The sequence below is a fragment of the Saccostrea cucullata genome, unplaced genomic scaffold (genome assembly GCF_032062105.1).
Source record: "Saccostrea cucullata isolate Sc308-1 unplaced genomic scaffold, CSIRO_AGI_Scuc_v1 ctg410, whole genome shotgun sequence".
NCBI classification, from domain to species: Eukaryota; Metazoa; Mollusca; class Bivalvia; order Ostreida; family Ostreidae; genus Saccostrea; species Saccostrea cuccullata.
In genome coordinates this window covers 159,684-181,041 of record NW_026923562.1, presented here as the reverse complement: position 1 = coordinate 181,041, position 21,358 = coordinate 159,684, and the positions used below count along the sequence as shown (strand labels likewise).

Genomic DNA, 21,358 nt, shown 5'->3' with positions numbered 1-21,358 from the left:
AGTAGCAAGAAACTCGTTTCTTAATTCGTGTGGCAAGATTTATTACAAAATGCACTCTTAATTAATTTTAAGAATTTTCCTGATTACAATTACGCGTGCCTCTCCTATAAAGGCATAATATAAAGCTGCAGAAACAAACGGGGCCCATTTGATGGTAGATTTGACCGAGACCGCTACCCAGGGGATTTTAGCTAGTTTGTCTGTTCAATTTAATTTTCTTAATTGCCAGATTGCAGCCCCGCTTAACATTTACGAATTGATCCAATGATGGCTTGATTTTGTCGATTATTTCCTTCTCTGTGGATCGCGAATTTTTATCGATATTGAAATTCCAGCAATATATGAATTATCAATCATACGGCTTCATCTATACATTTGCTATATATGCCTTATTTGTATTGAATACTGCGTTCTTACAATCGGAGGTAATTGCGCCGTGTGTTAAGAGTTTTCCGTGGGTGTCTGGGTGTCGGGACTCTGTTCAGCGTTTTGGCTGTTCTTGTGTCGGATTTGTTTTTCATTTGGTCCTACATTATCAGTACTTGCAATGGAAACCCTTCATTTATGCTTATATTTAATTTCTTTTTATTGTCTATGCTTTATTCGTGTTTTTACGGCACCCGCCAGTGTATCTAAAAATCTTGCGAAACCTGAGGATGTAAGTTCTGGAAAAGGATTAAAGATGAGCAAATCTGGATTCACAAGAAATGCAGAAAAATTTTCAGCGAAAGTCAGCAAGAGCATGGTAAGCAGATTTTAAATACTTTGTTATTTTCAAATAATTATATAAAATAAGCATTTTTCAGCAATAAAAATCCGTGTAATATCACAACTTTATAGTTACAGTAGTTTGCCTTTATGATGCAATGTTAATAAATTTTGCAATAATTTTAGTTAACTCTTTGTTTAAACACAATTTTATACCTCTTTTTTTTTTTTACTAATACCGGGTACGTAATCCTTTGGGGAAAATGCTGATTGCCAATTTCAAATCTAAATTTTAGTCAAAATTGTTTGATCATACAGGAACCTAGTTCTTTGTGATGAATATTGGAAATAAACAAGTATTATGGGCTTATACTTAGATAATCATTTTTCTCCTTAGGGCTTAGAAAAATGATCGTAATTTTGATTTTTCATGCCAAAAAATAAGCCTTTCTTATTCAAGAACAAGGCCTCATACCCTTGGAGCGGTGATAAAATTATTTTTACACAGTGTGTGTGTTTTTTTAATCCTTTTCCCATGATACCTAAATGTTTGACTTACTGTTAGATACATGTACAAAGAAAAAAATGCAAAATACATGACTGTATAGATTATTTTCACAATTCTATACGAAGGTACATGCAGGCAAGTAACTTATCCTTTTTGAAAATTAAGGGAAAGGGGGGGGGGGGGCCGAAAAATCACATTATCTGTAATGAATTGAAAAAAGCAAAGAAAAGGAAATTTCTTCAAATTTAAAAATCTAATTTCGTGTATGTGTGTGTGTGTGTGTGTAAGGGGGGGGGGGGACTTCTTTCACAGCCAATTCTCTTCAATCATTATTTTGACTAAACTTGAAAAAAAAAGGGACTTTCAAATTACAATGAACATTTTCAACAGTATAATTTTTATTTAAATGTAAAATTAAAGTTTTGAGATTTAAAGTATAAAATGAAAAAAAAAATAGGGGGGGGGGGGCAAAACAAATATGAATATTATAATCTGAAAAATTATACGCATCCAACCACTTTCTTAGAATTGAATTTTAATGTTTTCAGCAGCTTTATCAATCTTTGACAACTTACTTGCACTATCATTTTATCGTTTAGGATGTAAATAACTTTGACGACGAGTACCTGACGGCGGCCATGCTGGAGTTCGGGGACATGAACAGAGATGGCTTGCTGGACTTTGACGAGATATTCCGCTTCTATCTGGCCGTGGTCAAGTTTCCAATAAAAAAGGCCTCGGAGACCGCTCAGAGCTTTATAAATCTCGGAGACAGGAATAAGGACGAAAAAATATCATTAAGAGGTAAAGTGGTTTAAAAAATAGAATTGCTAAATAAAGTTCCCCCACACCCTACACACCCCAAAAATTGCTTTAAGCTGAAAGTTTAATTTATTTTCTGCATTTTTTTTTACAACTAAATCTGTAAAGATATGAGTAATAGAATCAGTTATTACATGTAGTAAGATATTAGCAACAGTGAGATATCAGTATCAGTTCTTTGCTATCAGTGAGATCGGTTTTCAGTACTATATCAGTTATCTTTAAGAAATCAATAAGTCAAGAGATTTGTTCGTTAGATATTACATGTAATTAGTAATCACTAAGTTATCAGTAAGATGTCAGGAAGGTATTAGTTAAAGTTGTTAGTAGAATGATATTTATCATTCTCCCTCAATAGATGTACAAAGAGATAATGGTGGATTTTTCAAAGGGCATGTGAATAAAATCAAAATTTATAAAAATTTCTATGCAATTTTAGCTGCTTGTGAATTCAAACAATGTTTTTTTTTTACGTAAGCATTTACATTATTAACACAGAACTGTTGAATATTATGGATGAAGCCAAACAAATTGCAAAGTCCCGGAAGCTCATCAAAATGAGGAATGCCGCCAAGGACATGAGAATCTCTGAGGACCTTGCCGAGGCTAGACGTCTAGGTGAGGACGAAATCAGTAAGGAGGGCAAAACTCCTCCAGAGGACAAAGAAACCAGAAAGGCAGACGACCATGTCATGATTGGCGGAGGCAAACTGAAGAGCGACAGGAAAGACGGATCTTCGAGGGAACAAGATGTTGCGGAGTTGCACAACTTGCCAATTGCAATGAAATAAAACAAAATTGTGATACAAGTTAATCCAAAGAATGAAGAATTCTCTATATTTTTCTGATGTATGTTTCAATAGTGTACCCTGCTGGAACAGGAAGAAAATTTTATATCAATTCTAGATTTCTAGTTCACTTGTTTAAGTTTATCATAAAGGTTTAACTGATATCCAAAATAAATCATTTCATTGCTCTATTTCTAGTGTCATCAATAAATTTTAAGTACCATCTTTGGATTGATTGTTTGTATGTTGTTTAACGTCCCTCTAGAGAATTTTTAATTAGTTGCTGGTGGAGAGCTAACAATTTTTTTCCTTTACTTCGGCACTGACTGCCATTGAGCAGCGAGGGATCTTTTTCGTGCCGGCACCTACTGCAACACAGGACCTCGGTTTATACGGTTTCGTCCATAGGACCGGTCTCCACGTCCCACAGTGGGATTCAAACCCGCGACATGTGGATCATCTCTCTGGAGCAGACGCTCTTACCACTGCACCACGCAGGCGACAAACCATTAATGGGAAACGTGTCTCAAAGCAGGGAATATTGCAAATATAAAGACTTTTGTATGGTGTCCGGATAGACTATTCGCAAAAGCTGAACAGCGCGTTCAGAGAAACACGCCGTCGCGCTAAAAGACAACACGCTAACACGAGTTCGCACAACGCGCTGTCACTAACACACAACGCACTGTCACGCTATCACGAGTTTGCACAACACGCCGTCGCGCTAACACACAACGCGCTAACACGAGTTCGCACAGCACGCCGACGCACTAACTTTAAACTCGCAACGGCATGTTGCTTGAAATCGCGTAAGCGTGACAGCGTGTTGTGCGAACTCGTGTTGGCGTGTTGAGTGTTAGCGTGTCGGCGTGTTGCTTGAAATCGCGTAAGCGTGGCAGCGTGTTGTGCTAACTCGTGTTGAGTGTTAGCGTGTCGGCGTGTTGCTTGAAATCGCGTTAGCGTGACAGCGTGTTGTGCAAACTTGTGTTAGCATGACAGCGCATTGTGTGTAAGCGCGACGGCGTGTTTTGCGAACTCGCCTTTGCGTGACAGCGTGTTGCATGAACTCGTGTTGGCATGATAGCACATTGTGTGTTAGTGCGACAGCGTGTTGTGCAAACTCGTGTAAGTGTGACAGTGTGTTGTGTGTTAACACAACGGCATGTTGCTTGAAATCGTGTAAGGGTGACAGCATGTTGTGTGAACTCACGTTAGCGTGACAGCGTGTTGTGCAAACTTGTGTTAGCATGACAGCACGTTGTGTGTAAGCGCGATGGCGTGTTTTGCGAACTCGTCTTTGTGTGACAGCGTGTTGTGTGCACTCGTGTTAGCATGAAAGCGCATTGCGTGTTTGTGCGACAGTGTGTTGTGTGAACTCGTATTCGCGTGACAGCGTGTTGTGCAAACTCGTGTTAGTGTGACAGAGTGTTGTGCGAACTCAAGTTAACATGACAGCGTGTTGTGTGTTAGCATGACAGCATGTTGTGCGAACTTGTGTTAGCGTGATAGCGTGTTGTGTGTTTCAGCATGACGTTGTGCGAACTTGCGTTAGCTAACAGCGTATTGTGTGAACTCGTGTTAGGGTGACAGTGCATTGTGTGTTAGCGCGACAGGGTGTTGTGCAAACTCATGACAGTGCGTTGTGTGTTAGCGCGATGGCGTTTTGTGCGAACTCATGTTAGCATGACAGCGTGTTGTGTGTTAGTGCGATGGCATATTTTTCTGAATGCACTATTTTGCAAATCCTTACACCATACCCCAGGGTCAGTGGAATTCAATAAATGCATTTTCTCTTTGTTACTCTGATGTAAGCATGCTAAAAAATTATGATAATAATTAAAATTTTGAATTTCATGGCCTCTGGCTTAAAACACAAATCAAATTCAATTGTTGGAAAGTTGTTATGGGATACACAGATGACCTATAGGGCCCGTGGGCCTCTTGTTTAAAATAAGGTCAAGGTCACAGGATCATACATCATTATTGCACTTTCAGAAAAGTTTTGTCATAGGTAATGCACATTAAATATGAAATCCTTACCTACTCTAATTCAATAAATACCACCAATGTGAAAAAAAACTATGAAATAACTCCTAATTCAAGATCAAGAAGTTAATAAAATCAAAGCAATTTCAGAAACCTTGTCACAGGCAATGCTCATGTTAAAAATGCCTGTCCTATTTCCTCTTTTTCAAAAGATGAAATTTCAACTAGTACCTTGCAAAAGCAAAGAAGGAAGCAGCAAAAAAGGTATCACATGTTTATTGAAACTAATTTGCCAATGGACGGAGCAGAGACACAGAGATACATAAATACAAATTCAACAAGAGTACAACAAAACATTATTATAAAAATATCACATTTTTTCTGAGAAGTTCTCTTAACTTGTTTTCCTCAAAACTTTTTAAAGTATATTCAGGTATTCATACAGTAAATATAAAATCTTAAATTAAACAATATATGTAAATGCTTTTTTATCTTTCACTCAAAAAAAAAATCCAAGCTTTCCTCATAAAAAAAGTCAAGCAACACATATTTTAAAGTTTCAGTACAGTGTTACAGATCAATGGTGCAAACTGTTTGTTTTTTTAAATACACAGCATTATGCTGAATAATTTAATAACTTAGTTTTTCTTGGCATTGTTTTGGTTGGACTGTCTGCTTTTGGCTGATGCTGTTCTCTTGGGTAAAGCGATAAATCGTGGTCGAGCAGTAATGCTGAATTCCTCAGATAATGCCTCTGTTACGATGTTCAGCAGCGTGTTCTCGATTATTGATTCTGCAGCATTGCCAAACTCGGGTACCCTACAAAATAGATATATCACATTACTTACCACAAAACATCATAAATCTAATTCTGAATAGATCTGTCAATCAGCTACAGTGTATATTGAAGTTTTTGGCTGCCAAAAGTTTATACACATGCTTAAATTCAATTTCATTAAGATATTTATCTTTTCATAAAACAATATTTTATCAAGAAGTCTGAAAACTACAAACTTTTTGACATTTTGTTTTTCCTTTATTTTTTCTCCTTCTTTCTTTACTTTTTCCACTTCTTCAACTGTGTGTTTTACTGGGGTCTTTGATTTTCTTGACTTCTAAAAAAAAATTGTATTTGAAATAATTATTTAAATTTTTTTTATAATAGGTAAGATCCTTCAAAAAAAATACAAAAAACATTAAGAACTCTTAAATAAAATTACCCTACATTGATACAATCAAAAATTTTTAAAAGGGTATGATTAGAACAAGTACCAGCTGATTTAGTCTAGAGATATGAATACAATTGAAGGAAATGAGTGCAGCTGACCTTCTTTTCACTCTTCTGACTCTTTTTACTGCCAGCTGATGAAGGGGGCGTGGCCTCAGGAGAGACAGGAAGTGTGGCAGAGGACACACGACTGACATCCTCCCGGGGGGAATCCTCCTGGGTCGACTTGGTCTTCCCGCTGGGCCCCGCCCTCATTTCTACCGGTGGGGCTGTGGCGGGTCTCTCTCCAATTTGAGCATACAATGGAATGTCATCATTGATGACTTTTTTAACAGCTTCATGGAAAAAGGTGTCATCTAATAAACCTCTAAAAAATGTATATTAAACAATTGTTACTTTAAATGCAGACATTTGGCTGTGTATTCCATTCAGAACTCTTTGAATGGACCTTTTAAATATTTTTTTTATTCCTGTTTCTACAAAGTGTTATCAAATTCTACAAAATTTATAATTACCTCAGAACATTGCTGAGAACCCCTGATATGACATCTGCCTCTCCAGTACTGCAGGGTATAATAGTAGAGGTACTCTCAACTAAGGCCTGCTTTCTACCAGCACTCTTGCTTACTCTCTCACTCATTGACCTAAAATATATAGTAAAAATGTTACTGATAGAAGGGAAATAACTGTTACATTCCTACTCGGTTTAATTTATGTGTCATTTACTGACCTGTCAATGAAGAAGTTCCTGTACTCCTCGGGGAATGTGGACTGGAACTCCCTGATGTCGTGGGTCCTGGCGGTCAGCCCCAGGTGTAAGAGAAAGGGGACTGGGGGTGAGGGTTTCTCCCATAACTCATTCTCCTTCTTCTTCTTCCTGGACTCCAGAACTTTCCTTTCGTCAGGAGACAGCTGTTTTATTGGTGGAAGTGTCTACAAAATTAACAAGAAATCAAACTTTGCAGGATACATACTGCAACTTAACACAGTCACAAGTTACTTTATAAAACGGGGCATAATTTTGTATTAAATGAAGTTACCTTGTATTTAGTGAGTTCTCCTTCTACTTCCATCTTTTTCTCCTCCATAGACTTGAGGCGACTTGAGGATCGTTCCTGCAAAAATCACAGAAATGTTCCTGTCATGCAAATCCAATTACTTTCTTTTCTTTAGCTCTGGAGAAGTAATGTTAGAGAATGAAATTGTAATATTCCCTATTATCACAATGCCTACCACAATTTCCACATTGTCTGAGAGCCTCTGGTCAGCATCCAGATCATTCTCAGTGATACAGAACTCATACTTCTGTCTGTATTTTTCTTTCTCCCATGCAGCCAGTTCCTTCTTATATTTGTCCATCTCTAGTTCATCAGTAGCCTACATTTAATAAAAATTCAACATGGGATATCTTCTATAAAAATGAATAAGAAACATACTCTTGTAAAAAGAGAAATGTGGCTAATACAAATCTCAAAATTTGCAACTGAGAAGAATTGTTATGAGTTGGAAAATAAAGAAAGCTAATTGCATACCTGAGATTTCCTATGCTGTGCATATGGATCAAAATTCAAATCTTTTAAATCGTATGTGAAAGACTTACTTCACAAACCAGATCCAGGTCATAGAAGGATGGGACTCCACAGGCGATGAAGACAACCCGGCACATACGGCTCTCCCCGGGGGACAGTCTACCTCTCACTGGGGAGATTGACAGGTACTGCAGAAAATCAGATATGTTATCAGTATAGAAGGCGAGATTTAATTATGAAATAAATTACTAACTAAGCCATTAAGAATCTTGGCTGTTAAGCAAACTAACTTTGTTTCTAGAGGCTATTTCTTTTACTTTCATACCATGTTAAAAAAAAATGACAGTTAAAATACTATCCCTAAAACACACCCTTACGTTCTCTCTAAAAGAAATGTAAAGTAAAGAAATAACAGAACAAATAGAAAGAAAGAACTTTTTCAAAGAAACCTGCAAAATAATGCTAATGCAGCATAAGCAGAATTTTTAGTGATATTAGCTTGAAACTGGAGACCAAATTAAATATATATTCCTTCATAAAAATTTGTTTTGTTTTTTATATAAGGGCTAACTTTCTTGGCAATAAAAAATGGCTATAATTTCTCACTAAAAACATACACTGGTTTTTAAAGAAAAATGCAAATCAGTGTCTCACTAAAAATTCCACTTATACAGTACATAAAAATGACCAAACAATAAGAAAGTTTACCTTATTAATCTTTATAAGAAAAATAAAACATAAATAATTGATATAAATCATCTTTAGATCAATTATTAAAGATTTTTCAACAGCTATCTAAATCTTCAAGTGAAGCATCTTTTGTGTTCAGCTACACAGTTCTAAAGCAACCTTAAGATGAATACCTCTACAGCTTCACAAGCTACATAAACAGTGAAAACACTTACATCTATAACTGACTGAAAGCAAAGTTTAAAATGTGCATAAAAAACATAATAAACTTAAACATGACATCACAAAAAACAAAATAAAGAAAATATTCTAGCACACACTGAGTAGGACATAGTATTGAAGATGTTGAAAAATATACCTGGGCATCAGCTTGTGAAGTGACATGCCACTCAAATGAAACATCCCGATCCTTAGCCTTGTTTGTAACAAACACCATCCTCCTGGCTCGACTGAATAGGGGCAGATTTCCAAAGGACAGTCTCTCTTGTGATAGGTACATCAGCTGAAATAGGCATCAGAAATTGAGATATATTAGTGGCTTTTTCCCATTGAGGAGGACCTTCATATTCATAATCCAATGTTGTTACTTTACCTTATAAGTTCTATTATACATTTGTATTTTGTTAACCTCAACATTTCTTAATCTTATCACTCGTCTAAGGTATACAACTGTTGGTGTTTGTCATATTTTTCACTATGCTTGATATAGAAGTACTGGATTTTTTCTGTTGAGAAGATATGACTTTAATAAATCTAAATCTTTACCTGTCCTGGAACAGACACACTCTGGACCCCCGGGACTCCTGTCATATCCTGCTGGTCTGTGATTGGCATGGTATCCCCCATCACCCGTCTGTCAAAGCCCACACCAGTAAATGTCACAATGGCCGTGTCTCCATTGTGAACATGGACTGGAACATCAATCTACAATGAGCCATATTTAGTCAGAAAAACAGTTTTTAATTTTTTTCAATTACATAAATGAACTTAAAATCTTTAAATAAAGAAATATACCATGTATGTCTTGGCCTCAATTGGAGAGAATCTCCATTCCACGGAGTAAGATCTGCCTGGTGGAATTTCTCCAATGGGTGTCAGACACTCAAAGATGGGCTGGTCAAAGTTCTCCTGGGAAAAATGTAACAAAATTTTAATTAATCTATGCTACAAAATTAAATCAGCAACAAATTTTAAATAAAGATTCTTTTTACAGTAAGTGTTTAACAAATTAACCTTTCTGTAATTAAGTACATGTTTTACAATAATGAATTGGGTTTTTACCTGGCGTAGGAGTTCTAGAGGGGCCAGGTCAAAGTTGAACCTGACGGGTGTAGCTCCACCATTATATAACTCATACACCTGTTTAGGACTGACTTTTTCACCGACAGCAACAGGTGTAAACATGTGTTTGTTGGACGGGAAGTGGATGTATTTCCTCTCTGGTTCCACAGTAACTCCAATGAAATTCAGCTGAAAAAATGGAGAAAAAAACAATTTGAATCTTACAATCTCTATATTGATGTTCAAAATGCAATATAAATAGTAGGAGTGAAACGGTTCACCGCGGTATCGGTTCACCGCGGTATTTTTTCACGGTTCGATACACGGTGCAAAATCTCTACTTTCGGTTCGTTTTTCGGTCGGGATCGTCATTCAGTTGGGTTTGGCATAAGGTACAAACATGCTTTTCTGTATAATTAGTTCAGAAACGTAAGTTTGTGTGGACTTGAAGTTTATAAAATAGTTTTTAACAGTCAAATCAATTAAATTGATACATTCTATCCATTTTGTACATAAATTATTTTACTAGATTAAGTAAAAGGTAGCATAAAACAACATTGAATCTGTTTCCTTCTATCAAAATGTATCGTATCGAAAATAACCGAACCGAGACCAAATTTTTCGATATGTATCGAACCGTGAAGGAGGCGTATCGTTTCACCCCTAATAAATAGTTTATGTGTTTGTACCTATGTTTGTTTTGCTCACAAATTAATTCAGTCCTTTTAATACTTATAATTATTTTATTTCATATTTTTGGTCAAACAAGTTGCTCTTACCAGTATTTCTCTGCCCCTGGCCAGTTTGAGGAGAACAGGAAGTCTGTCTGTCCCTGCAATGGTGTGTCTGTAGGTGAAGGTCACCGTCTTACACTCGCCAGGTTCCAGTTTACCTTGCTGAGGCTCAATGGCAAAAAGCTTGTTGTCCATCACCTTCATCTATAACCAAAATTATAATTAATTTTAAAGGACATCAGAGAATAGTGTAGAAAATGCTTTAAAACAAGGATCCTCATTAGATATGGAGAGAGCATACCTCATGAAGTTCATCCTCATCAAACTCTCCAGTTTCTGCCCAGTATTCCAGCTCAAGTTGAAGATCACATGGGAACAGGAAGGACCTTCAATAGAAAAAATAAACTGAAAACTCAATTTACACAAAAGTATCTGTGAATTTCTGGAACTATTTGTCTTATAATTCTTTTTTTCAAGGAAATTTTCACTAAATAAAAATTCTGATTACCATTCAGTGGCCACTGTTCCAGTGTTTTCAAACATCAGGTTTACAACACACGGCTCACTATCCAGTGGGGCAGCACTAAAGTTGAAGTCCATGATGGCTCTAGTGTACACTGGAGGTCTTCTAGCATGACTGTGCAAAAGGAAATCAAAATTTTTAAACTCTGCAAGAATTGAGAATTTTTCAAAGATTTCAAGTTTTTTTTCTACTTTATAATCAACCATCATTCTTGAAAAATCAATCAAATATTTATCCCATTTACCTGTGTCTTGTGGCAACACTGTATCTAAGTTCTTCTGCAGAAGGATCAGAATCCAGGCACAAGTTCAAACTGAAAGTGATTTTAAAATTATATATCAGAAAAATTTTACTTCAATCTGAGAGTAGAGCAGTTGTCAAACTGCTACTTAATAAAAACAATCAACACCATGTTAATGTTTGTAAGTGGTGTACATACTTGTCCAGTGAGAAGAGTGACCAGAGTTGTTTTTTACTGATGCCTACTGCACTGCCGTAACATCGAGCATCAGTGACGGCCATCACTGGGAACACGCCTGTAGTCAGTATGTGACACAAATGCTGAGGCTCCTGCAACTTGGAATCTACCACTTGACCTGTACCAAAATAACAAGCATTTAGATTCTATGAAGTTTTTATTTGTACATGCTACAAAATATGACCAATATATATCTGATACTTAAAATGCAATGATTTACCTGAGAATCTAAAAATTTAAATTCATATTTGAGAATTAATTTTGAATTTTTTATTATTATTTAGTCATGCAAGCCTTGTAAATTGACATATTTTTACCTTGTGGGGTGACAAGTTTGTAGGAGATGGCAAACTGATAGTTGACTCTCCTGATTGGTTTGACTGTAGCCAGGATCTTATGTCTAGACCTGGCAGGTAGCACTCCCTCTGTTCTGTCCAGAATCAAGGCTACAAAATCAAAACAAAGGTCAACAAAAGTTTCCACAACCATTTAAAAAAGATTTCAAAATTCAATATTTAGGACTCATTGGGGGTTTATAACAGTTTCTATTATGCTTATAGCAAATATGAAATATCTAAAATTATACCAAAAAAAAATAAAAACTTTTTTTGAAAGGGGCATATTTGTGTTCTTTATTATCATAGTCAAGATACAGTAAAACTCGGATATAAGGAAGTCACTTGGACCTTTGAAATTACTTCGTTATATCCATAATTCCTTATATTCATACAAGGAATTAGTTAAATTTATATAGCAGGGGATCCATAATAACTTTGCTATATCTGGGAATTTGCAATATCTGTGTTCATACTAAACGAGTTTTGCTGTATTGTAATGATTTACCAAGTTTGTCATCCTTAGTGATTTCCTCTGGGTATGGTCCATCCATTGTCTGGTCGACAATCAGGCAGTAATGGAGACTACAGGTACTGTTATTGACAATGCTGATCATCTTAGAGGTGGAGCTTCCCACCACCACATCACCAAAGTCAATGTACGTGTTATCAGCCTTAAAATAAACAAAAGACCTTAATTTAACTCAAAAGTTTTTAAATCAATACCACTTCAAGAAAATCTGTACAAAAATTATTCCTACACTTAGACAATTCCCTATGTAGAAAAAAATCTTTCAGTTTAACAAAGTCCTACATCCTCAAATAACATGTGCATTATGGTTATAAAATTATATTTATCCATTCCCATCAGAAGAGAGCTACCTTGATGTCTCCAATGGAGCCTTCCCCTATGGCGCGGACCGTGAACTGCTTTTTCTTGCCTCCTGATGAGGAACTGTGGAATCCCTGGCCCCAGACTATCAGATAGGGCTTCATAACATACTTCTCCTCAGCTGCAGGTACAAACGACCACCTGTGGGCCTGTACAGGTAAAAATAGGGAATTACTATAAATACACAAAGCCTTAAAAATGGGGAAGAAAAACAGATAATCAGAATGATACTTTTTGATCCTTGTTTATTTTACCTGTGATTCATTGGGCTGAATAATGCCTGAAGATGGAGTGACTGACAACAGTTGCTTGTCCTTGTGCACCATTTTCCATTCAAATCTAAACATACATATAAAAGTATTTTATAATAATAGTAGTAACACATGAAATAAATCGGTATGAGAATATGACCCCTGATGAATGATATGTTTTGCATATTGATTTACAGTGATAAACTGTCATTTCCTATTACACTCTGTACCTGAGTGGTATTCTAGATATGTTTTTGATGGTGTAGTCTTTAGTAGAGGAGGTTCCAATACAGGTCTGCTTGAAGTACATAACTCCCTCTGTATCCAGTACAACTTCAGGTGATTCTGCTGAGCCCCATAACTCAACACACTGAAACACAATCCAAATGGAAATAAATAGCACAGCCAATTACTTTGGCATAAAAGCCATGGGTGTTCATGTATACTAACAATATTCTAATAAAAGTAAAGGTGATTATTATTACATGTACTAAGACTAGTAGAATACCCATAAAACTGAACTCAGATAATCTAAGTGGACAGGTGCCGTACCTTGTTGTATTTTTCATCATCGTTGAGTCTGAAGGTCAGGTCATGCTTATAGTGCTTCACTTCATTGGGGGTTATCTTGACCACAAACACCTGCTGCTGTCCTTTCAGCAAAGCTTTGCTTGGTTTTACAGTATACGTACTGAAAGAATCATATCAAATCAGATTCTTCATATACAAGATACTGATTATTTTTTTCAAGAATATTGTCAAACTGGCCCACAGACTTACTTTGAGGGATCTTTCTGAATGTCAAACAGTATGGGTGTGGTGCCATTGTTGGTCAACAGCAGAGTTCTGTAGGTGGATTCTTTAGTGTTTACCGCAGGGAAAACAAGACGTGTCGTGTCGAAACACAAACGTGGCAGGAACGTCTCATTGTTTGGCTGGAATGTTTGACCTGTTTAATAATCAAATTTTTAAAGTTTTAAAAAAGATTGAATGTATTACACATTCCTTAACAATTTCACAAAAAAATGTTTACAAAGCTACCCCTACTCTAAATGTCTATTATCAATTTACATGTATTTTAATCCAGCACTAAGGATAAGCAGAACTAGAATCCCCCCCCCCCCCAAAAAAAAAATAGTAATGTATTGTCAACTAATTACCTGTGCAGGTGAGAGTGAGGCACCAAGGGGGGCAGTGAGTGTTATCCTCCACCAAACGATAATCTCTTAAACTCTTGTAGTAAGCAAAACATTCCAGTTCTGCTCCATAAAACTGGTTAGGGACAGTCTAAAATCAACAAGACTTACTTAAAAATTTTAAATGTTCTCTCTTTGACACTCTACAAGTTTGATATCAACCCGTGGAAACATATCTGCAAAACTTAGTGCAAGTATCTTTATAAATAGTGATAAATACATAAGGGTTTTTTTTTCTTACAGGTTTGAAGGTGATTTGGAAAGCACAGGACTTTAGAGGAGGGATGTCCATAGTTGCTGGCATGACAGAAAATGTTTTATCATTCCCACAATTCCACTGAATGGTCACCTTGCCGTACGTGTGATTTGTTACATTGATTATCTGCAATAAGAGGGAGATCATTCAGTCTAAATTGATACCATATATTACTTAATGTGTACATACAGTACAGTATACATGTATATCATTATTTAATACTTCACACTTCATTTGAATTTCTGTATATATTTCTTTCAAATTACAGTTACTACGAATTTAAATAAGGAAATAACATTTTTTTTGGTCGATAAAATAACCCACTCTGTAATAAATTTAAAGAGCTATGACTTGGTACATATTTTTTTTTTAAAAGAAGTATCAAATGTAGAAGAAAATCATCTGAGAAACTAACCTTATCTTCTATAGTTCTCATGTTGGAACACTGTCCGAAGTCTGCAATGTTTGTGTCTATGCTGACATGTGGAACAGAACTCTGTGAAAAACAAATCAAATATAATTTCTCACACCAACCGATCATCTGCATTGTAAATGCATAAGATTTCTGAAAGATATTTGATAGTTCCTACAGTTTGAAAGAGAGAGCTGCTGACTTACATTGATATCACAGTGAAAGCCATCGTTGAAGTACTCATCCATTGGAGGAACAACAGAAAGTGTAGGCTCAGTGTCTGTCTCGGATTTCTATAAATAAATCAAATGACAATTATAAATATACATTTTCTCAGGTTTAGTTATAAAGTTTTATGATAAGAGGACATTTTAAGTTGCAGCTCCTCACTTACAAAGAGGTGCATTATCTATTAAATTGAATTTCATTCCATTTATATTTTACAATAAAAGCTTTTTAATGCATGCAAAACATGATAATGATAATTTTATTGTTCCATTCTTTTTAAAAATAATCATTTTCATTCTGTTCATATCAGGAAGAATAACTGGCAATGTTTATAAAGTAAAAAAAGAACCAAATGTGTAACAATAAAACTTCATTAAAAAAACTGAAGTAAAACAAATCATTTCACATATCACCATATTCCTAGCATCATCGTCTGGTAAGACAATTTGGATGAAATTCACCTGTCACAGTAAACATTAAAAATATTTACCCTGGGCTTAACACAAGACAAAAACTTTTTTAAAATGTTTTACTATGTCGTAATAACTGAGTTTCCCCTCATATAATGTTGTGGCAATTAATGACATATAAACATTACTGTTTTTCAGCAGTTGTACAGTAAAAGCATTGCTATTTAATCACAAATTCTAAACATATCCATTTGTTGTTAATTTGTTGGGTTTTTTTATAAATTAAAAAAAGCTAGTCCATTTCTTTGATAATAAAAACCTACCTCAGGAATCATCAGACATCCAGCATCATCTAACTCCAGTTTTCCTGTTTTTAAGCTCTCATTTAGTTGCTGCAAAGAAATAAATACACAACTGTCATTAAGGATTTAATTGTTAATTTATTTTTTTAATTAATGCTTATTAATTAATTTAATTAATTATTATGCCTCTATTCATCTGTATCTATAATATGATTCCTTTTTTTTTTTAAATCTAAAATCTAACATTTGTATCAAGAATTTAAAGTTCTTTACACTTCACATGTTTTGATTATAAGCATAGGTATGCCTCTTTATATGTGCAAGTGTACATTAACTTCACAGATCCCATCATTTTCTCTCTGGAAGAAAGAGAAAGTCAGTTCTGCCCATTACACTTTTGTTTATCTACATGACTTACCTCTGGTGGATAGACAGATAGTCCTCTCTCTACATGACACTTGTAGTTATCTAGATGTCTGGACAGCAGGACTGCTGGTTTGACAAGTTCTGCATGACATGTTCCGAGAAGGTCCAAAAGCAAGGGACCCTGTTGAATCAAAAGAAAACAAACATTCGTTAACTTTCAGTTAGATGTATAATTTCCTGAAAACCTGAAAAATATCGTCACTTGACCATTATCTCTGTAAATTTCTAGTACTGTATGTATTTCTATATGCACTGTCCCAACAAGTTTAGTTATGGTATTTCATAAGCATTTAAATAATACTGGTTCTGGCAACAAAAAAAAAATTATTCACAGCATAAGTTCATACCTGGTTGTGAATCATACAAGTGACCCTCCTGTAGTAGTTGATGGGATGCTGGGGGACAAACTTCATAACGACTGTCACTGTTGTGTTGGGTCGTATCACTCCTGATGTCTTCTCAAGCTTAAACACACTTTCATTACAGTCCAGCATAAACTACAAAGAAACAAATACAGTGAGATATAATATAAATGTATTTAAATATGCACGCATTTCTATATCAGTCAACAAGTAGTGTTCATTTGAATTTGTTCACAGATTCAAATGAACAACTTGATTATTCTAGTTTCCACAAACTAACATTGAAACCTGCAAATTTTTTTTTGTGGAATCAGACACAGAGAGAGTCTGATAAACAGCATAAACAGAAGCAAGTCTTTTATCCCTCAGAAGACGAGAATACTTGAACCTCAGACAGAACATTGTCAGTTGACCTTACCTGAAATGTGGCCTCTATATCTGAACTATTGATGATATCCACTGTCCTAGTGGCCACAGCTCCCAGATCTATCTGCATGAAATTGACATTCTTTGCTCCAAGATGAACTGTAGGACCTGCAAAGAAAGATTCGTTTTCATTGATTGTTGTCTTCAGACAACGAATGTTAATCACACATATTTCTTAAGACAGCATTTTAGCATGCAATTTCACTATGCTCTTATTAGTTAATCATATGTTGATTTTGACTTTTATGCAGATATACCATATCAATTGTACACGTACCTTTAGAAGATCCAACACATTTGATGACTGCTTTGCTGATATTTCCAATAGTAACAACATTGAAGTAATCAGTAGAGGTGGTGTCTACTGTGTTTGGACTGTATGTTACCTATATAAACAAACACACAAAATAGTTGCAGCTTTGAATTTAAAGCAAAATTTTTTATATGTCAGGAACCACACTGCTATGAGTAAATCAAACCAAAATTCTTACTGGGATGCGGACTGAGCTCATGGGTGGGACAATCCCCTCGTCTTGTGGGCAGGCAAACACAGTGTCGATGCGGCTCATTTTGGAGGGATGCTGTACCTTGTATGGAGCACGAACCTGTATATTTAAGTAAAAAAAAATAGCATATTTAATTTATACACATATATAGTCACAAGCTACAGTCATTTCTACAAGGATTTCAACAAGGAATATTTTCTCTTTGATGTAATTATCACACTCCATACAAAGTATTTGAAAAATACAGATTCAATAATCTTGCTTGTTCTACAAAATCTTACAGGGGCTAAATTATGGAGTTCCACCCATTTCTGTACAGTAGATCCAACAGGAGTAGAGGAAAATTTTATCTCTTCTTCTTGGTTTGAAGAGTTCAGACTGCTAGAAGGCTTTCCAAGCGCAGAGACCAAAATGTGTGGATATTTTCCTGTTTAAAGAGTACATCAAATGTGTTACAAAAGGGAACATTTTCCAACAAAAGTTTTTGGTTTCTTTTATTATAAGACAGTTTGCTGATGGCATACCTATTCCTTCCAGTTTTGTTACTTTTCCATGTGTGAGTTCCGGTCCATATTTACATACTGCCTCTCCTTGATAAACACAGGCGGTCTGTAAAATAATGTGACAATGTTAAACAGATTGTCGTCATGTTTTTCATAAATATTTTTTATGAAATGTGCTAGCTTACACTTGACATTTTTTTATATTTTGAATTTTGTGTTAAACAGTAAAAATTAATTTCAATGTCTAATTCCCTTAAAAATACATGAAATAGGTTAAATAAGTTCAGAGACCCGTTCAATAGAGCGAGTGCTCGTGAAGATTCCTTTTGGAGATATAAGGAATTTTGGCGATCAGGCCTCAGATATATATCTATGTGTAATCCAGTAACTTACAATTGGTGTAAATGTTGCCTTGAAATGTCTGACAGAACCAGATTTTAGGATTGCAGCACTGGGTTCTATTGTAAATGGTGACTTAATTTCCCATTCAATCTTTGTTTCCAAATCCCTTCAACAAAAATAGAAAATAGACATTGAAAAATGAGCTTTTAAGTGATTCTAGGTCCTATGTAAATGTATTTTTTAAAATCTTGAATTAAAAAAATTGAAAAGAACCTATGCCTACCCCGTATTCCTGACTTCAAATGTTGTGTGAACCACATCTTTGGCAGCACACATGTTAAAATCCAAGAAATCTGGAACTGAGATATCAACCTGTGGAAGCACCGCTCTGATTGGAACTTCAAATGATCCATCCTGTTACATTCAATAAAACTTATTTAAAATAGGTTCCTTCACATTTGACAGAAGTCGGGTTGGATTTCAAAAATTCACTTTTTCTTCGCACTCTGTTATTATTATTTTGTTCAAAATAACATGCATTTCTGAGACAACAAGTAAATACTTACTTTTAAGTGAAATTCTATTTTATCATTATAAACCACTTTTTCGAGAGGTCTGAATGTAACAGGCAGTGAGAAACTGGTTCCTGCACTAAGCACAAGAGGCTTTGGATACAATGTTGAGAAAAATCTAGTACTTGGTACTCTGTAAATAAAATTCAAAGGCATGTTCAAAAGCACTTAATTTGTCTTAATTCTATAAAATACATTTCCTTAATGATTTTAGTGCTCTAGATTTAAAGTAGTATATTTGGAATTAACAACATACTTGTACTTTATTTTCTGTGTTTTTACATTCACATTCTTTAAAACAATATTCTTGGTGTATTCTCTTCCTGGCTCCCATCCTTGCCAGACGATTTCATTTATCACTTCAATGCCATGATAATTAGTCTTTTCTGCAGTTGATAACTGTGTCACTTGAGGTAAATACTGTTTTACAGGCTGTATGGATGTTGGTACAGCCACTGGCTGGCTTACTTCAACCACTGATGGCATGGCTGAAAAAAGGAAACGAGACATATTGACACTATTGATTTTTCGTGTAATTATCAACACAAAATACCAGTTATTACTGTAAATCTAAAAATATGCACCACTAATCTGTATCAAGATAGAGCATCTCTGAAGAAATGAACAAAATAATTGTGAATTAATCAGGTTGGGCACAGTTCCTTTTTTGGGGAAGTATTACTGTAAAAGGGAACTATTACTCTTTTCAGCAATAAAAACATTACTGAATTCGGGAATTTTTACTCATTTAGCCTCTATTCTTGTGTTTGTTTTAAATAAAAGATAAAGTGCAAGAATATTTTCACATCCTCTAAATATTTATTGTCTATTACGTGTATGTGTGCTCAAAACTGCAATATTTATTGCTGCAAAAAGCTGAAAAAGAGTGATGAAATATATCTATGCTAATAGATTTCTTACGGTACCTTACCTGTGTTAAAATTGTGATAATGGATACGTTCAGCACTTGCTTATTCGTTCATGAGATTATTCGTTCTAATTTAATTTAATACTATTTCTTTAAATGAAATCGTAATAATAATTTTAAATATCATTGCTTCTTTTACAGATGAAAATAATTATTTGAAATATTAAATTTCAAACGACATTCTTTTAAAATTGTCCTGGAATGAATGTCCGTATTAGATTCCATACTTTTGGTACCATTATCAACAGGGAAAATTATTAAATCTCATTTTACTCTTGTCTGCAGCAATGGAGGTCCGAATTTTTCAGTCAGCGAGGTTTGTTTGATAAAGATAAAATACATCACACTGTATTTTTTATGCACTTTTTATTTAATGAGTGGATTAGAGGCATTATTAAAAAATGTGACAAAAATTCCCCAATTGAGTAATGTTTTTATTACTGAAAAGAGTAATAGTTCCCTTTTGTAGTAATACTTCCCCGAAAAAGGAACTGTGCCCAACCTGTTAATACTCATATCATCTAATCTATGGCAATAAAATCAAAGTAAAGTTCATATCTAAAGAACAATTACATGCTTGTCTACAGTAAACACATATCAATAGGGTTCCAAAAGATAAAAACTATGTGGAAATGCTGACATATTCGCCACTACTGCCCAAACTGTATTTTAAAAACATCCCAAAATAATTAAACTTTCGACAAGGATATTCACCGAAGAACGAAGACAATATAACTATATTTATTATATGTATTTAACTAGTAAAATATATTTAAAATGTAGAACAAATAACACTCTGGAGATAGAGTGTGGATTGCTTCGGTTTAATACCTGTTTTTTGTTGTCATTCAATATCCGCCATGATGTAAATAAAATAAAGATGGCCGTGTTGCTATGTTTGACGTGAGAGTTTTAGCGTTGAGCCAAACTGAAATGACGCACAACGGACATTAACTTTTAAAGTGAACGAAGAAAACGATTTTTATCTGCAATTTTCAAGACAAACGTATATTTGCTCCTTGTGTGCCAAACTTTGTTAATATTTTGGACATTAGAGAGCACCGCCAAGTTAGAGAACTCTCGTAGCAACCAAGTGGCAATATCGCGGGAAATTCAATTGATCAAATGCGTGCATGTGTGTGAATCGCTGGTAGCCAATAAGCTTATTAGTTTGCAGAACACCTGACTAATGATTCAGGGACCAGGGTTTAAATCCCCTCTCTGATTCATTTCCTGTTTCTCCCCCGTTGATTACAAATGAATAAATGTTTTTTAGTTCTTCAGTGTCAAGTACACAGCCCCCTTGCCCTTGGTGTATGGACCCACTGCCTTTCTTTTTTTTTTTTCTTTTTAAATCTGGAGTTGAGTCACCCGTCACCTATTTTTATAAGTGCCTGTAGTCAAGTGTTTCTTTCCCTTTTCAATTTTATTATTATTATTATCTGTTCAACTTTTTAGCAATTAGAAAATAAGATTAATTCTAAAACAGAGTCGGGATACTAAGAAATTAGTTGATGTTATATTTAAAGGATTTCAACAATTTCGTTAAGTTTACATTTAGCTTTTAAATTTTGCAAATTGCATAGTCGTTATCATGATATCGTTTACAAATTACTGAATAATATCCTATAGCCGCATGGATCCGTTCATGACTTTCGTCTTTTATACCAGTTGACTACCAGTTACTCCAATTTCCTGTTTATGTATCTGGGACACAGAGTGGGAGTGACAGGCCG

At 35.1% G+C, this 21,358-nt stretch overlaps 2 protein-coding genes across 2 annotated transcripts; one reads left to right on the top strand and one right to left on the bottom strand.

Moving 5' to 3' along the window:
• The first annotated feature begins 169 nt into the window (after nucleotides 1–169).
• Nucleotides 170–3,006, top strand: LOC134264330 (uncharacterized). The gene is made up of 3 exons (XM_062746624.1): nucleotides 170–745; nucleotides 1,816–2,020; nucleotides 2,537–3,006. Exons 1-3 carry the CDS (start codon nucleotides 548–550, stop codon nucleotides 2,827–2,829), a joined length of 696 nt encoding a protein of 231 aa, XP_062602608.1. The 5' UTR covers nucleotides 170–547; the 3' UTR covers nucleotides 2,830–3,006.
• A 2,066-nt stretch (nucleotides 3,007–5,072) lies between these two features.
• On the bottom strand, nucleotides 5,073–20,650 carry LOC134264340 (cilia- and flagella-associated protein 65-like). Its single transcript, XM_062746637.1, has 42 exons — nucleotides 20,629–20,650; nucleotides 20,454–20,550; nucleotides 18,951–19,182; nucleotides 18,689–18,827; nucleotides 18,406–18,536; nucleotides 18,174–18,288; nucleotides 17,802–17,886; nucleotides 17,559–17,704; nucleotides 17,263–17,376; nucleotides 17,049–17,157; nucleotides 16,764–16,879; nucleotides 16,331–16,480; nucleotides 15,976–16,104; nucleotides 15,579–15,647; nucleotides 14,824–14,910; nucleotides 14,621–14,701; nucleotides 14,191–14,331; nucleotides 13,914–14,040; nucleotides 13,534–13,702; nucleotides 13,306–13,444; nucleotides 12,984–13,123; nucleotides 12,757–12,841; nucleotides 12,493–12,651; nucleotides 12,119–12,284; nucleotides 11,593–11,721; nucleotides 11,237–11,393; nucleotides 11,042–11,110; nucleotides 10,783–10,911; nucleotides 10,576–10,660; nucleotides 10,320–10,478; nucleotides 9,541–9,729; nucleotides 9,274–9,387; nucleotides 9,025–9,183; nucleotides 8,618–8,761; nucleotides 7,641–7,757; nucleotides 7,274–7,417; nucleotides 7,081–7,155; nucleotides 6,771–6,973; nucleotides 6,556–6,684; nucleotides 6,140–6,407; nucleotides 5,827–5,927; nucleotides 5,073–5,631 (listed from the first exon to the last, which is right to left on the bottom strand). The coding sequence occupies exons 3-42, from the start codon at nucleotides 19,178–19,180 to the stop codon at nucleotides 5,451–5,453; spliced, it is 5,379 nt and encodes a 1,792-aa protein (XP_062602621.1). The 5' UTR covers nucleotides 19,181–19,182; nucleotides 20,454–20,550; nucleotides 20,629–20,650; the 3' UTR covers nucleotides 5,073–5,450.
• Nucleotides 20,651–21,358: the final 708 nt, after the last annotated feature.